This window comes from Taudactylus pleione, unplaced genomic scaffold (genome assembly GCF_031769625.1).
Source record: "Taudactylus pleione unplaced genomic scaffold, aTauple2 ptg001196l, whole genome shotgun sequence".
Taxonomy (NCBI): domain Eukaryota; kingdom Metazoa; phylum Chordata; class Amphibia; order Anura; family Myobatrachidae; genus Taudactylus; species Taudactylus pleione.
Window position 1 is genome coordinate 1 of NW_028285597.1, and position 18,587 is coordinate 18,587.

An 18,587-nucleotide genomic window follows, 5' to 3' on the forward strand; every position below is an offset into this window, starting at 1 on the left:
TATTGTGTGTCATATATCCAGCATAGAGGACCAGCAATCACAGTAACCCATTATATGTGTCATACATAGTGTATTGTGTGTCATAATTCCAGCATATACAACACCAGCGATCACAGTAACCATTATATGTGTCATACATAGTGTATTGTGTGTCATAATTCCAGCATATACAGGACCAGCGATCACAGTAACCCATTATATGTGTCATACATAGTGTATTGTGTGTCTTAATTCCAGCATGTACAGTACCAGCATATACAGGACCAGTGATCACAGTAACCCATTATATGTGTCATACATAATGTATTGTGTGTCATAATTCCAGCATATACAGGACCAGTGATCACAGTAACCCATTATATGTGTCATACATAGTGTATTGTGTGTCATAATTCCAGCATATACAGGACCAGTGATCACAGTAACCCATTATATGTGTCATACATAGTGTATTGTGTGTCTTAATTCCAGCATGTACAGTACCAGCATATACAGGACCAGTGATCACAGTAACCCATTATATGTGTCATACATAATGTATTGTGTGTCATAATTCCAGCATATACAGGACCAGTGATCACAGTAACCCATTATATGTGTCATACATAGTGTATTGTGTGTCATAATTCCAGCATATACAGGACCAGTGATCACAGTAACCCATTATATGTGTCATACATAGTGTATTGTGTGTCATAATTCCAGCATATACAGGACCAGTGATCACAGTAACCATTATATCTGTCATACATAGTGTATTGTGGGTCATAATTCCAGCATATACAGGACCAGTGATCACAGTAACCCATTATATGTGTCATACATAGTGTATTGTGTGTCATAATTCCAGCATATACAGGACCAGCGATCACAGTAACCCATTATATGTGTCATACATAGTGTATTGTGTGTCATAATTCCAGCATATACAGGACCAGTGATCACAGTAACCCATTATATGTGTCATACATAGTGTATTGTGTGTCATAATTCCAGCATATACAGGACCAGTGATCACAGTAACCCATTATATGTGTCATACATAGTGTATTGTGTGTCATAATTCCAGCATATACAACACCAGCGATCACAGTAACCATTATATGTGTCATACATAGTGTATTGTGTGTCATATATCCAGCATAGAGGACCAGCAATCACAGTAACCCATTATATGTGTCATACATAGTGTATTGTGTGTCATAATTCCAGCATATACAACACCAGCGATCACAGTAACCATTATATGTGTCATACATAGTGTATTGTGTGTCATAATTCCAGCATATACAGGACCAGCGATCACAGTAACCCATTATATGTGTCATACATAGTGTATTGTGTGTCATAATTCCAGCATATACAGGACCAGCGATCACAGTAACCCATTATATGTGTCATACATAGTGTATTGTGTGTCATAATTCCAGCATATACAGGACCAGTGATCACAGTAACCCATTATATGTGTCATACATAGTGTATTGTGTGTCATAATTCCAGCATATACAGGACCAGTGATCACAGTAACCCATTATATGTGTCATACATAGTGTATTGTGTGTCATAATTCCAGCATATACAACACCAGCGATCACAGTAACCATTATATGTGTCATACATAGTGTATTGTGTGTCATATATCCAGCATAGAGGACCAGCAATCACAGTAACCCATTATATGTGTCATACATAGTGTATTGTGTGTCATAATTCCAGCATATACAACACCAGCGATCACAGTAACCATTATATGTGTCATACATAGTGTATTGTGTGTCATAATTCCAGCATATACAGGACCAGCGATCACAGTAACCCATTATATGTGTCATACATAGTGTATTGTGTGTCTTAATTCCAGCATGTACAGTACCAGCATATACAGGACCAGTGATCACAGTAACCCATTATATGTGTCATACATAATGTATTGTGTGTCATAATTCCAGCATATACAGGACCAGTGATCACAGTAACCCATTATATGTGTCATACATAGTGTATTGTGTGTCATAATTCCAGCATATACAGGACCAGTGATCACAGTAACCCATTATATGTGTCATACATAGTGTATTGTGTGTCATAATTCCAGCATATACAACACCAGCGATCACAGTAACCCATTATATGTGTCATACATAGTGTATTGTGTGTCATAATTCCAGCATATACAGGACCAGTGATCACAGTAACCCATTATATGTGTCATACATAGTGTATTGTGTGTCATAATTCCAGCATATACAGGACCAGTGATCACAGTAACCCATTATATGTGTCATACATAGTGTATTGTGTGTCATAATTCCAGCATATACAGGACCAGTGATCACAGTAACCCATTATATGTGTCATACATAGTGTATTGTGTGTCATAATTCCAGCATATACAACACCAGCGATCACAGTAACCATTATATGTGTCATACATAGTGTATTGTGTGTCATAATTCCAGCATATACAGGACCAGTGATCACAGTAACCCATTATATGTGTCATACATAGTGTATTGTGTGTCATAATTCCAGCATATACAGGACCAGTGATCACAGTAACCCATTATATGTATCATACATAGTGTATTGTGTGTCATAATTCCAGCATATACAGGACCAGTGATCACAGTAACCCATTATATGTGTCATACATAGTGTATTGTGTGTCATAATTCCAGCATAGAGGACTAGCAATCACAGTGAGCCATCAGATGTGACAGTAGGGCCATCCTGCCTGAGCTGAGTGTTATTATGTTAGATGTGTCACCATTCCAGAGTATTAGAGCAAGTCCGGGAGTCTGGGGGAGCAGCAGAATAACCTAGCACTGTCCTGGACAAATATGTACATTTTGGGCTCTATAGCAGAGCATCCCTAACAGTGAATGTTTTCCAGATCTCCTAGTTGGTGCACAGGTTATTTATTACTGACTGATACATGTTAAAAGATCCACATGTGGTGCTAATTATTTCATTTGTGATACTGAGAAGAACATTCAGCACTAGTAAAATTCTAGAACATTACTATTTCTATTTTGGGCTGGGGAGGGGGTTTTCCAGGCAGATGGAAATCCCCCCTGCGTTTGCCTATGCCGGACTGGCAGTAATCACTGGCCCCCTCCTCTCTTAGTACGCCCCTGGTACGTAGTAATGATAAATGTTGCCTGGATTTGCTGCTAGTTGTGCTGCTATTAATACACAGAATTAGAGTCATACAGCAGCTACGTCCTAATAATCAGCGTCTCTCTCTCTCTGCAGGGCTGCCGGGCACATCAGCAGATCTGGACAAGAGGCGACAAGTATTTGGAAAAAACTTTATACCTCCAAAAAAGCCAAAAACTTTCTTACAACTAGTATGGGAAGCACTACAAGATGTCACTCTGATCATCCTGGAAATAGCAGCCATTATTTCGCTGGGGCTGTCATTTTACCAACCGCCCGGAGGAGAAGTTGAAGGTAGGTTGCTAAAATATGGAAGAACATTTTTAAGGTGCACAAGGTACTCTTCCCAGTCAGTCCCATCTCCTGTGATGTGGGCAGGGCTACAACTAGGGGGGAGGGGCTAAGGGGGCACGTGACATGGGCGCCGGACTTTAGGGAGTGCCGGGGGGAGGCTGCCGGAGGCTAGGGTGCTGCTCTTGTGGGTTTGGTGCTGCATCCCGGCCTTGAAAGACAGAGATGCCGTCAGTCTAATGTAGTGTCAATCGCAAGCCAATCAGCAGAGGCTGCCGGTCCATGAGCTCCGATTGGTTTGCGAGTGGTGCCACCTTATAATGATGGCAGTACTGACAGTTCCCCAGTGTGTGGCAGCCTCGTTCCGTGCCGCCCCGAGCTCACACACCGCACGGCCCTGTCAGGTAAGAGAAGGGAGATGGGGCCTTACTGTGACTTAATGTGGTGTACGGGGCATTACTATGACATAGTGTGGTGTAAGGGGAATTACTGTGACATAATGTGGTGTAAGGCGAATTACTGTGACATACTGTGTAAGGGACATTACTGTGTCATAATGTGGTGTAAGGGGCATTACTGTGACATAATGTGGTGTAAGGGGCCTTACTGTGACTTAATGTGGTGTAAGGGGCATTACTGTGACATAATGTGGTGTAAGGGGCATTACTGTGACAATGGTGTAAGGGGCATTACTGTGACATAATGTGTAAGGGGTATTACTTTGTGGCATAATGTGGTGTAAGGAGCATTACTGTGGCATAATGTAGTGAAAGGGGCATTACTGTGACATAATGTGGTGTAAGGGGTATTGCTTTGTGGCATAATGTGGTGTAATGACCATTACTGTGACATAATGTGGTGTAAGGGGCATTACTGTGACATAATGTGTAAGGCATAATGTGGTGTAAGGGGCATTACTGTGACATAATGTTGTGTAAGGGGCATTACTGTGACATAATGTGATGTAAGGGGCATTACTGTGACATAATGTGGTGTAAGGGGCATTACTGTGACATAATGTGGTGTAAGGGGCATTACTGTGACATAATGGTGTGTAAGGGGAATTACTGTGACATACTTTGTAAGGGACATTACTGTGTCATAATGTGGTGTCAAGAGCATTACTGTGACATAATGTGTAAGGGGCCTTACTGTGACATAATGTGGTGTAAGGGGCCTTACTGTGACATAATGTGGTGTAAGTGGCATTACTGTGACATAATGTGGTGTAAGGGGCATTACTGTGACATAATGTGGTGTAAGGGGAATTACTGTGACATAATGTGGTGTAAGGGGAATTACTGTGACATAATGTGGTGTAAGGGGCATTACTGTGACATAATGTGATGTAAGGGGCATTAATGTGACATAATGTGGTGTAAGGGGCATTACTGTGACATAATGTGGTGTAAGGGGCATTACTGTGACATAATGGTGTGTAAGGGGAATTACTGTGACATACTTTGTAAGGGACATTACTGTGTCATAATGTGGTGTCAAGAGCATTACTGTGACATAATGTGTAAGGGGCCTTACTGTGACATAGTGTGGTGTAAGGGGCCTTACTGTGACATAATGTGTAAGAGGCATTACTGTGACATAGTGTGGTGTAAGGGGCATTACTGTGACATAATGTGGTGTAAGGGGCATTACTGTGACATTATGTGTAAGGGGCCTTACTGTGACATAATGTGTAAGAGGCATTACTGTGACATAGTGTGGTGTAAGGGGCCTTACTGTGACATAATGTGGTGTAAGGGGCCTTACTGTGACATAATGTGTAAGGGGCCTTACTGTGACATAATGTGTAAGGGGCCTTACTGTGACATAATGTGTAAGAGGCATTACTGTGACATAATGTTGTGTAAGGGGCATTACTGTGACATAGTGTGGTGTAAGGGGCATTACTGTGACATTATGTGTAAGGGGCATTACTGTGACATAATGTGTAAGGCATAATGTGGTGTAAGGGGCATTACTGTGACATAATGTGGTGTAAGGGGCATTACTGTGACATAATGTGGTGTAAGGAGCATTACTGTGGCATAATGTGGTGTAAGGGGTATTACTGTGACATAATGTGGTGTAAGGGGCCTTACTGTGACATAATATGGTGTAAGGAGCATTACTGTGACATAATGTGGTGTAAGGGGCATTACTGTGGTGTAAGGGGCATTACTATGACATAATGTGGTGTAAGGAGCATTACTGTGACATAATGTGGTGTAAGGGGCATTACTGTGACATAATGTTGTGTAAGGAGCATTACTGTGACATAATGTGGTGTAAGGGGCATTACTGTGGTGTAAGGGGCATTACTGTGACATAATGTGTAAGGCATAATGTGGTGTAAGGGGCATTACTGTGACATAATGTGGTGTAAGGGGCATTACTGTGACATAATGTGATGTAAGGGGCATTACTGTGACATAATGTGGTGTAAGGGGCATTACTGTGACATAATGTGATGTAAGGGGCATTATTGTGTCACAAAATCACACATGCTTTTCGTCTTTGTTTTTTTTCACACTGGGGGTGAAGAGCATCCCTGATGGATAGAGCACCCCCTGGGCAACACAGCAGCAGCCCTTATGAACTGCAGTGACACAGGAGCCACTGAAGCCCCCTCTTCTGTCTGCAGCACAGCTTCTAGTATAGTAGATAGAGTAACACTGGCACAGCAGCCAGCCCTAGTATGGAGTGGACAGCAGCCAGCCCCTATGACAAGTGTGACAGCAGCTAGACCCTGACCACTGACAGCAGCCAGACAGCCCCTATGACAAGTGACAGCAGCCAGCCAGCCCCTATGCAGCAGCCAGACCCTGACCAGTGACAGCCAGCCCCTATGCAGCAGCCAGCCAGCCCCTATGCAGCAGCCAGACCCCGACCAGTGAAAGCAGCCAGCCAGCCCCTATGCAGCAGCCAGACCCTATGACAAGTGACAGCAGCCAGCCCCTATGCAGTAGCCAGACCCTGACCAGTGACAGCAGGCAGCCAGCCCCTATGTAGCAGCCAGACCCTGACCAGTGACAGCAGCCAGCCAGCCCCTATGCAGCAGCCAGACCCTGGCCAGTGACAGCAGCCAGCCAGCCCCTATGACAAGTGAGAGCAGCCAGCACCTATGCAGCAGCCAGACCCTGGCCAGTGACAGCAGCCAGCCAGCCCCTATGACAAGTGTGACGGCAGCCAAACCCTGACCAGTGATAACAGCCAGCCAGCCCCTATGCAGCAGCCAGACCCTGACCAGTGACAACAGCCAGCCAGCCCCTATACAGCAGCCAGACCCTGACCAGTGACAACAGCCAGCCAGCCCCTATGACAAGTGTGACAACAACCAGCCCCTATGTAGCAGCCCGACCCTGACCAGTGACAGCAGCCAGCCAGCCAGCCATTATACAGCAGCCAGACCCTGACCAGTGACAACAGCCAGCCAGCCCCTATGACAAGTGACAGCAGCCAGCCCCTATGACAAGTGTGACAGCAGCCAAACCCTGACCAGTGACAACAGCCAGCCAGCCCCTATGACAAGTGTGACAGCAGCCAGCCCCTATGACAAGTGTGACAGCAGCCAAACCCTGACCAGTGACAGCAGCCAGCCAGCCCCTATACAGCAGCCAGACCCTGACCAGTGACAACAGCCAGCCAGCCCCTTAAACACAGTCAGCAGAGCACAGCCCCCTCTTCACTCTCCACAGCCAGAATGAAAATGGCGGTGATCGCGGACCTTTTATACAAACTAAAACCTGTGAGAATCCGACAGCGGGATGATGACGTTTTGAGATCCGAGTCATGCAGGAAAACCCGAGCTGACTCATATCTGCCTCATATCTGCTAAGTTTGGGTAGGTCCTGATCTCTGAAATCCAAACCCGCTCATCTCTACCTGCGATGTGTGAACCTGGATGAGTCGGCCAGGGGATCAGATGACTGTGAATTACAGTGCAGGGGAATAGTCATGAGCGTAAGCAGATCAAGATTCATTAATGATCTCAGCCAGTCTATTTTTAGCTTGAAATCGTGTAATGCTCCATTATAAAGCCAGGCCCTGTTATATTGTATACTGCAGCTTGCAGCGATCACTGCATAATAAAGCCAGGTACTGTAATAATGCAGCATGCAGGGTATCACTGTACGGTAAAGCCATGCTCTGTAATAATGCAGCATGCAGGGTATCACTGTACGGTAAAGCCATGCTCTGTAATAATGCATGGTATCACTGTACAGTAAAGCCAGGCTCTGTAATAATGCAGGGTATCACTGTACAGTAAATCCATGCTCTGTAATAATGCAGGATATAGCTGTACAGTAAAGCCATGCTCTGTAATAATGCAGGATACCACTGTACAGTAAAGCCATGCTCTGTAATAATGCAGGGTATCACTGTACAGTAAATCCATGCTCTGTAATAATGCAGCATGCAGGGTATCACTATACAGTAAAGCCATACTCTGTAATAATAATGCAGGGTATCACTGTACAGTAAAGCCATGCTCTGTAATAATGCAGGATATCACTGTACAGTAAAGCCATGCTCTGTAATAATGCAGCATGCAGGATATCACTGTACAGTAAAGCCGTGCTCTGTAATAATACAGGATATCACTGTACAGTAAAGCCATATTCTGTAATAATGCAGGATATCAATGTACAGTGAAGCCAGGCTCTGTAATAATGCAACATGCAGGGTATCACTGTACAGTATATCCATGCTCTGTAATAATGGAGCATGCAGGATGTCATGCTCTGTAATAATGCAGGATATAGCTGTACAGTAAAGCCATGCTCTGTAATAATGCAGCATGGAGGGTATCGCTGTACAGTAAATCCAGGCTCTGTAATAATGCAGCATGCAGGACATCACTGTACAGTATATCCATGCTCTGTAATAATGCAGCATGTAGGATATCACTGTACAGTAAAGCCATGCTCTGTAATAATGCAGCATGCAGGATATCACTGTACAGTAAAGCCAGGCTCTGTAATAATGCAGGATATCACTGTACAGTAAAGCCAGGCTCTGTAATAATGCAGGATATCACTGTACAGTAAAGCCATGCTCTGTAATAATGCAGGGTATCACTGTACAGTAAATCCATGCTCTGTAATAATGCAGCATGCAGGGTATCACTGTACAGCAAAGCCATGCTCTGTAATAATGCAGGATATCACTGTACAGTAAATCCATGCTCTGTAATAATGCAGCATGCAGGATATCACTGTACAGTAAAGCCATGCTCTGTAATAATGCAGCATGCAATGTATCACTGTACAGTAAAGCCATGTTCTGTAATAATGCAGCTTGCGAAATATCACTGTACAGTAAGGCCATGCACTGTAATAATGCAGGATATCGCTGTACAGTAAAGCCATGCTCTATAATAATGCAGCATGCAGGGTATCGACATACAGTAAAGCCATGCTCTGTAATAATGCAACATGCAGGGTATCACTGTACAGTAAAGCCATGCTCTGTAATAATGCTGCATGCAGGGTATCACTGTACAGTAAAGCCATGCTCTGTAATAATGCAGCTTGCAAGATATCACTGTACAGTAAAGCCATGCTCTGTAATAATGTAACATGCAGGTTATCTCTGTACAGTAAAGCCAGGCTCTGTAATAATGCAGCATGCAGGGTATCGCTGTATAGTAAAGCCATGCTATGTAATAATGCAGCATGTAGGACATCACTGTACAGTAAAGCCATGCTCTGTAATAATGCAGGATATCACTGTACAGCAAAGCCATGCTCTGTAATAATGCAGCTGGCAGGGTATCACTGTACAGTAATGCCATGCTCTGTAATAAAGCAGCATGCAGGGCATCACTGTACAGTAAAGCCATGCTCTGTAATAATGCAGCATGCAGGATATCATGCTCTGTAATAATGCAGCATGCAGGGCATCACTGTACAGTATATCCATGCTCTGTAATAATGCAGCATGCAGGATATCATGCTCTTGAATAATGCAGCATGCAGGGTATCACTGTACAGTAAAGCCATGCTCTATAATAATGCAGCATGCAGGGTATCGTTGTATAGTAAAGCCAGGCTCTATAATATTGCAGGATATCACTGTACAGTAAAGCCAGTCTCTGTAATAATGCAGCATGCAGGGTATCGCTGTACAGTAAAGCCATGCTCTGTAATAATGCAGCATGCAGGGTATAACTGTACAGTAAAGCCATGCTTTGTAATAATGCAGCTGGCAGGGTATCACTGTACAGTAAAGCTATGCTCTGTAATAATGCAGGATATCACTGTACAGTAAAGCCATGCTCTGTAATAATGCAACATGCAGGGTACTACTGTACAGTAAAGCCAGGCTCTGTAATAATGCAGGATATCACTGTGCAGTAAAGCCAGGCTCTGCAATAATGCAGGATATCACTATACGGTAAAGCCATGCTCTGTAATAATGCAGCATGCAGGAAATCACTGTACAGTAAAGCCTTGCTTTGTAATAATGCAGCATGCAGGAAATGACTGTACGTTAAAGCCATGCTTGTAGTAATGCAGCATGCAGGATATCACTGTACAGTAAAGCCATGCTCTGTAATAATGCAGCATGCAGGATATCACTGTACAGTAAAGCCATGCTCTGTAAAAATGCAGCATGCAGGATATGACTGTACAGTAGAGCCATGCTCTGTAATAATGCAGGGTATCACTGTACAGTAAATCCGTGCTCTGTAATAATGCAGCATGCAGGATATCACTGTACAGTAAAGCCATGCTCTGTAAAAATTCAGCATGCAGGATATCACTGTACAGTAAAGCCTTGCTCTGTAATAATACATCATGCAGGATATCATGCTCTGTAATAATGCAGCATGCAGGATATCACTGTACAGTAAAGCCAGGCTCTGTAATAATGCAGCATGCAGGATATCACTGTATAGTAAAGCCATGTTCTGTAATAATGCAGCATGCAGGATATCACTGTATAGTAAAGCCAGGCTCTATAATAATGCAGCATGCAGGATATCATCCTCTGTAATAATGCACCATGCAGGGTATCACTGTACAGTAAAGCCAGGCTCTGTAATAATGCACCATGCAGGATATCACTGTACAGTAAAGCCATGCTCTGTAATAATGCAGGATATCACTGTACAGTAAAGCCATGTTCTGTAATAATGCAGCTTGCATGATATCACTGTACAGTTAAGCCATGCTCTGTAATAATGCAGCATGCAGGATATCACTGTACAGTAAAGCCATGCTCTGTAATAATGCAGCATGCAGGGTATCACTGTACAGTAAAGCCAGGCTCTGTAATAATGCTGTATATCACTGTACAGTAAAGCCATGCTCTGTAATAATGCACCATGCAGCGTATCACTGTACAGCAAAGCATGCTCTGTAATAATGCAGCATGCAGGATATCACTGTACAGTACAGCAAAGCCATGCTCTGTAATAATGCAGGTTATCACTGTACAGTAAAGCCATGCTCTGTAATAATGCAGCATGCAGGGTATCACTGTACAGTAATGCCATGCTCTGTAATAATGCAGGTTATCACTGTACAGTAAAGCCATGCTCTGTAATAATGCAGCATGCAGGGTATCACTGTACAGTAAAGCCATGCTCTGTAGTAATGCAGCATGCAGGGTATCACTGTACAGTAAAGCCATGCTCTGTAATAATGCAGGATGTCATTGTACAGTATATCCATGCTCTGTAATAATGCAGGATATCACTGTACAGTATATCCATGCTCTATAATAATGCAGGATATCATGCTCGGTAATAATGCAGCATGCAGGACATCACTGTACAGTAAAGCCATGCTATGTTATAATGCTGCATAGAGGGTATCACAGTACAGTAAGTCCGTGCTCTATAATAATGCAGGATATCATGCTCGGTAATAGCTGTATAGAAAAGCCAGGCTCTGCAATAATGCAGGGTATCACTGTACAGTATATCCATGCTCTGTAATAATGCAGGATATCATGCTCGGTAATAATGCAGCATGCAGGACATCACTGTACAGTAAAGCCATGCTATGTTATAATGCTGCATAGAGGGTATCACAGTACAGTAAGTCCGTGCTCTGTAATAATGCAGCATAAAGGATATCATGATCTGTAATAATGCAACATGCAGGATATCACTGTACAGTAATGCCATGCTCTGTAATAATGCAGGATATCACTGTACAGTAAAGCCATGCTCTGTAATAATGCAGGATATCACTGTACAGTATATCCATGCTCTGTAATAATGCAGGATATCATGCTCGGTAATAATGCAGCATGCAGGACATCACTGTACAGTAAAGCCATGCTATGTTATAATGCTGCATAGAGGGTATCACAGTACAGTAAGTCCGTGCTCTGTAATAATGCAGCATAAAGGATATCATGATCTGTAATAATGCAACATGCAGGATATCACTGTACAGTAAAGCTATGCTCTGTAATAATGCAGGATATCACTGTACAGTAAAGCCATGCTCTGTAATAATGCAGGATATCACTGTACAGTAAAGCAATGCTCTGTAATAATGCAGGATATCACTGTACAGTAAAGCCATGCTCTGTAATAATGCAGCATGCATGGTGTCACTGTACAGTAAAGCCATGCTCTGTAATAATGCAGCATGCAGGGTGTCACTGTACAGTAAAGCCATGCTCTGTAATAATGCAGCTTGCAGGGCATCACTGTACAGTAAAGCCGTGCTCTGTAATAATGCAGGGTATCACTGTACAGTAAAACCCTGCATGCTGCATTATTACAGAGCATGGCATTACCGTACAGTGATATCCTGCATTATTGCAGAGCCTGGCTTTAGTGTACAGTGATATCATGCATTATTACAGAGCATGGCTTTTATGTACAGTAATACCCTGCCAGCTGCATTATTGCAGAGCATGGCTTTGCTGTACAGTGCTATCCTGCATGCTGCATTATTACAGAGCATGATATCCTGCCTGCTGCATTATTACAGAGCATGGCTTTACTATACCGTGATACCCTGCATTATTACAGAGCATGGCTCTTCCGTACAGTGATATCCTGCATTATTACAGAGCATGGCTTTACTGTACAGTGATATCCTGCATGTTGCATTATTACAGAGCATGGTATCCTGCATGCTGCATTATTACAGAGCACGGACTTACTGTACTGTGATTCCCTGTATGCTGCATTATTACAGAGCATGGCTTCACTGTACAGTGATACCCTGCATGCTGCATTATTACAGAGCATGGCATCACTGTACAGTGAAGCCATGCTCTGTAATAATGCAGGTTATCACTGTACAGTCAAGCCATGCTCTGTAATAATTTAGTATGCAGGGTATCACTGTACAGTAAAGCCATGCTCTGTAATAATGCAACATGCAGGATATCACTGTACATTCAAGCCATGCTCTGTAATAATGCAGGCTTTCACTGTACAGTCAAGCCATGCTCTGTAATAATGCAGCATGCATGGTTTCACTGTACAGTAAAGCCATGCTCTTTAAAAATGCAGGATATCACTGTACAGTAAAGCCATGCTCTGTAATAATGCAGCATACAGGGTATCACAGTACAGTAAGTCCGTGCTCTGTAATAATGCAGCATGCAGGATATCATGCTCTGTAATAATGCAACATGCAGAATATCACTGTACAGTAAAGCCATGCTCTGTAATAATGCAGGGTATCACTGTACAGTAAAGCCATGCTCTGTAATAATGCAACATGCAGGATATCACTGTACATTCAAGCCATGCTCTGTAATAATGCAGGCTTTCACTGTACAGTCAAGCCATGCTCTGTAATAATGCAGCATGCATGGTTTCACTGTACAGTAAAGCCATGCTCTTTAAAAATGCAGGATATCACTGTACAGTAAAGCCATGCTCTGTAATAATGCAGCATACAGGGTATCACAGTACAGTAAGTCCGTGCTCTGTAATAATGCAGCATGCAGGATATCATGCTCTGTAATAATGCAACATGCAGGATATCACTGTACAGTAAAGCCATGCTCTGTAATAATGCAGGGTATCACTGTACAGTAAAGCCATGCTCTGTAATAATGCAGCAGGCAGGATATCATGCTCTGTAATAATGCAGCATGCAGGATAGCACTTTACAGCAAAGCCATGCTCTGTAATAATGCAGCTGGCAGGGTATTACTGTACAGAAAAGCCATGCTCTGTAATAATGCATGATATCACTGTACAGTAAAGCCAGGCTCTGTAATAATGCAGGATATCACTGTACATTAATGCCAGGCTCTGCAATAATGCAGGATATCACTGTACGATAAAGCCATGCTCTGTAATAATGCAGCATGCGGGAAATCACTGTACAGTAAAGCCTTGCTCTGTAATAATGCAGCATGCAGGAAATCACTGTACAGTAAAGCCTTGCTCTGTAATAATGCAGCATGCAGGAAATCACTGTAAATTAAAGCCATGCTTGTAGTAATGCAGCATGCAGGATATCACTGTACAGTATATCCATGCGCTATAATAATGCAGCATGCAGGGTATCACTGTACAGTAAAGCCAGTCTCTGTAATAATGCAGCATGCAGGGTATCGCTGTATAGTAAAGCCATGCTCTGTAATAATGCAGCATGCAGGGTATTGCTGTATAGAAAAGCCAGGCTCTGTAATAATGCAGGGTATTACTGTACAGTATATCCATAATCTGTAATAATGCAGCATGCAGGATATCACTGTACAGTAAGGCCAGGCTCTGTAATAATGCAGCATGCAGGAAATCACTGTATAGTAAAGTCATGCTCTGTAATAATGCAGAATATCACTGTACAGTAAAGCCATGCTTGTAGTAATGCAGGATATCACTGTACAGTAAATCCATGCTCTGTAATAATGCAGCATGCAGGATTTCACTGTACAGGAAAGCCATGCTCTGTAATAATGCAGGTTATCACTGTACAGTAAAGCCATGCTCTGTAATAATGCAGCATGCATGGTTTCACTGTACAGTAAAGCCATGGTCTTTAAAAATGCAGGATATCGCTGCACAGTAAAGCCATGCTCTGTAATAAAGCAGCATACAGGGTATCACTGTACAGTAAGTCCGTGCTCTGTAATAATGCAACATGAAGGATATCAAGCTCTGTAATAATGCAGCATGCAGGGTATCACTGTACAGTAAAGCCATACGCTGTAAAAATTCACCATGCAGGGTATCACTGTACTGTAAAGCCAGGCTCTGTAATAATGCAGCATGCAGGGTATCACTGTATAGTAAAGCCATGCTCTGTAATAATGCAGCATGCAGGGTTTTGCTGTACAGAAAAGCCAGGCTCTGTAATAATGCAGGGTATCACTGTACAGTATATCCATGATCTGTAATAATGCAGCATGCAGAATATCACTGTACAGTAAAGCCATGCTCTGTAATAATGCAGCATGCAGGAAATCACTGTATAGTAAAGCCATGCTCTGTAATAATGCAGGATATCACTGTACAGTAAAGCCATGCTTGTAGTAATGCAGGATATCACTGTACAGTAAATCCATGCTCTGTAATAATGCAGCATGCAGGATTTCACTGTACAGGAAAGCCATGCTCTGTAATAATGCAGGTTATCACTGTACAGTAAAGCCATGCTCTGTAATAATGCAGCATCCATGGTTTCACTGTACAGTAAAGCCATGCTCTTTAAAAATGCAGGATATCGCTGTACAGTAAATCCATGCTCTGTAATAATGCAGCATACAGGGTATCACTGTACAGTAAGTCCGTGCTCTGTAAAAATGCAGCATGCAGGATATCAACCTCTGTAATAATGCAGCATGCAGGGTATCACCGTTCAGTAAAGCCATGCTCTGTAATAATGCAACATGCAGGATATCACTGTACATTCAAGCCATGCTCTGTAATAATGCAGGTTATCACTGTACAGTCAAGCCATGCTCTGTAATAATGCAGCATGCATGGTTTCACTGTACAGTAAAGCTATGCTCTTTAAAAATGCAGGATATCACTGTACAGTAAAGCCATGCTCTGTAATAATGCAGCATACAGGGTATCACAGTACTGTAAGTCCGTGCTCTGTAATAACGCAGCATGCAGGATATCATGCTCTGTAATAATGCAACATGCAGGATATCACTGTACAGTAAAGCCATGCTCTGTAATAATGCAGGATATCACTGTACAGTAGAGCCATGCTCTGTAATAATGCAGGGTATCACTGTACAGTAAAGCCATGCTCTGTAATAATGCTGCAGGCAGGATATCATGCTCTGTAATAATGCAGCTTGCAGGATAGCACTGTACAGCAAAGCCATGCTCTGTAATAATGCAGCTGGCAGGGTATTACTGTACAGAAAAGCCATGCTCTGTAATAATGCATGATATCTCTGTACAGTAAAGCCAGGCTCTGTAATAATGCAGGATATCACTGTACATTAAAGCCAATCTCTGCAATAATGCAGGATATCACTGTATGGTAAAGCCATGCTCTGTAATAATGCAGCATGCGGGAAATCACTGTACAGTAAAGCCTTGCTCTGTAATAATGCAGCATGCAGGAAATCACTGTAAATTAAAGCCATGCTTGTAGTAATGCAGCATGCAGGATAACACTGTACAGTATATCCATGCGCTATAATAATGCAGCATGCAGGGTATCACTGTACAGTAAAGCCATGCTCTGTAATAATGCAGGATATCGCTGTACAGTAAAGCCAGTCTCTGTAATAATGCAGCATGCAGGATATCACTGTACAGTAAATCCAAGCTTGTAGTAATGGAGCATGCAGGTATCACTGTACAGTAAAGCCATCCTCTGTAATAATGCAGCATGCAGGAATTCACTGTATAGTAAAGCCATGCTCTATAATAATGATGCAGGATATCCCTGTACAGTAAAGCCATGCTTGTAGTAATGCAGGATATCACTGTACAGTAAATCCATGCTCTGTAATAATGCAGCATGCAGGATTTCACTGTACAGGAAAGCCATGCTCTGTAATAATGCAGGTTATCACTGTACAGTAAAGCCATGCTCTTTAAAAATGCAGGATATCGCTTTACAGTAAAGCCATGCTCTGTAGTAATGCAGCATGCAGGGTGTCACTGTACAGTAATGCAATGCTCTGTAATAATGCAGCATACAGGGTATCACTGTACATTAAGTCCGTGCTCTGTAATAATGCAGCATGAAGGATATCAAGCTCTGTAATAATGCAGCACGCAGGGTATCACTGTACAGTAAAGCCATGCTCTGTAATAATGCAGCATGCAGGGTATCACTGTACAGTAATGCCATGTTCTTTAATAATGCAGCATGCAGGATATCACTGTACAGTAAAGCAATGCTCTGTAATAATGCAGCATGCAGGATATCACTGTACAGTAAAGCCATGCTCTGTAATAATGCAGCACGCAGGGTATCACTGTACAGTAAAGCCAGGCTCTGTAATAATGCAGGATATCACTGTACAGTAAAGCAAGGCTCTGTAATAATGCAGGATATCACTGTACAGTAAAGCCATGCTCTGTAATAATGCAGCATGCAGGGTGTCACTGTACAGTAATGCAATGCTCTGTAATAATGCAGGATATCACTGTACAGCAAAGCCATGCTCTGTAATAATGCAGCTGGCAGGGTATCCCTGTACAGTAAAGCCGTGTTTTGTAATAATGCAGGGTTTCACTGTACAGTAAAACCCTGCATGCTGCATTATTACAGAGCATGGCTTTACCGTACAGTGATATCCTGCATTATTGCAGAGCCTGGCTTTAATGTACAGTGATATCATGCATTTTTACAGAGCATGGCTTTTATGTACAGTAATACCCTGCCAGCTGCATTATTACAGAGCATGGCTTTGCTGTACAGTGCTATCCTGCATGCTGCATTATTACAGAGCATGATATCCTGCCTGCTGCATTATTACAGAGCATGGCTTTACTGTACCGTGATACCCTGCATTATTACAGAGCATGGCTTTCCTATACAGTGCTACCCTGCATGCTGCATTATTACAGAGCATGGCATCACTGTACAGTGAAGCCATGCTCTGTAATAATGCTGGTTATCACTGTACAGTCAAGCCATGCTCTGTAATAATGCAGCATGCAGGGTTTCACTGTACAGTAAAGCCATGCTCTGTAATAATGCAACATGCAGGATATCACTGTACATTCAAGCCATGCTCTGTAATAATGCAGGTTATCACTGTACAGTCAAGCCATGCTCTGTAATAATGCAGCATACAGGGTATCAGAGTACAGTAAGTCCGTGCTCTGTAATAATGCAGCATGCAGGATATCATGCTCTGTAATAATGCAACATGCAGGATATCACTGTACAGTAAAGCCATGCTCTGTAATAATGCAGGGTATCACTGTACAGTAAAGCCATGCTCTGTAATAATGCAGCAGGCAGGATATCATGCTCTGTAATAATGCAGCATGCAGGGTATTACTGTACAGAAAAGCCATTCTCTGTAATAATGCATGATATCACTGTACAGTAAAACAAGGCTCTGTAATAATGCAGGATATCACTGTACATTTAAGGCCAGGCTCTGCAATAATGCAGGATATCACTGTACGGTAAAGCCATGCTCTGTAATAATGCAGCATGCGGGAAATCACTGTACAATAAAGCCTTGCTCTGTAGTAATGCAGCATGCTGGAAATCACTGTACTGTAATGCCATGCTTGTAGTAATGCAGCATGCAGGATATCACTGTACAGTATATCCATGCGCTATAATAATGCAGCATGCAGGGTATCACTGTACAGTAAAGCCATGCTCTGTAATAATGCAGGATATTGCTGTACAGTAAAGCCAGTCTCTGTAATAATGCAGCATGCAGGGTATCGCTGTATAGTAAAGCCATGCTCTGTAATAATGCAGCATGCAGGGTATTGCTGTATAGAAAAGCCAGGCTCTGTAATAATGCAGGATATCACTGTACAGTATATCCACGATCTTTAATAATGCAGCATGCAGGATATCACTGTACAGTAAAGCCAAGCTTGTAGTAATGGAGCATGCAGATATCACTGTACAGTAAAGCCATCCTCTGTAATAATGCAGCTTGCAGGATATCATGCTCTGTAATAATGCAACATGTAGGATATCACTGTACAGTAAAGCCATGCTCTGTAATAATGCAGGGTATCACTGTACAGT

General features: G+C 42.5%; 1 protein-coding gene across 1 annotated transcript in view; it reads left to right on the forward strand.

Annotated features, from left to right (window-relative positions):
- Positions 1-3,258: 3,258 nt before the first annotated feature.
- LOC148451042 (plasma membrane calcium-transporting ATPase 2) overlaps positions 3,259-18,587 on the forward strand; it is a gene marked incomplete at its 5' end in the record, with an annotated part of 455,435 nt that continues 440,106 nt past the window's right edge. The window contains one exon of the mRNA XM_088462347.1: positions 3,259-3,456. Coding sequence (XP_088318473.1) covers positions 3,259-3,456 — 198 coding nt within the window. The remainder of the gene's footprint in view (positions 3,457-18,587) is intronic.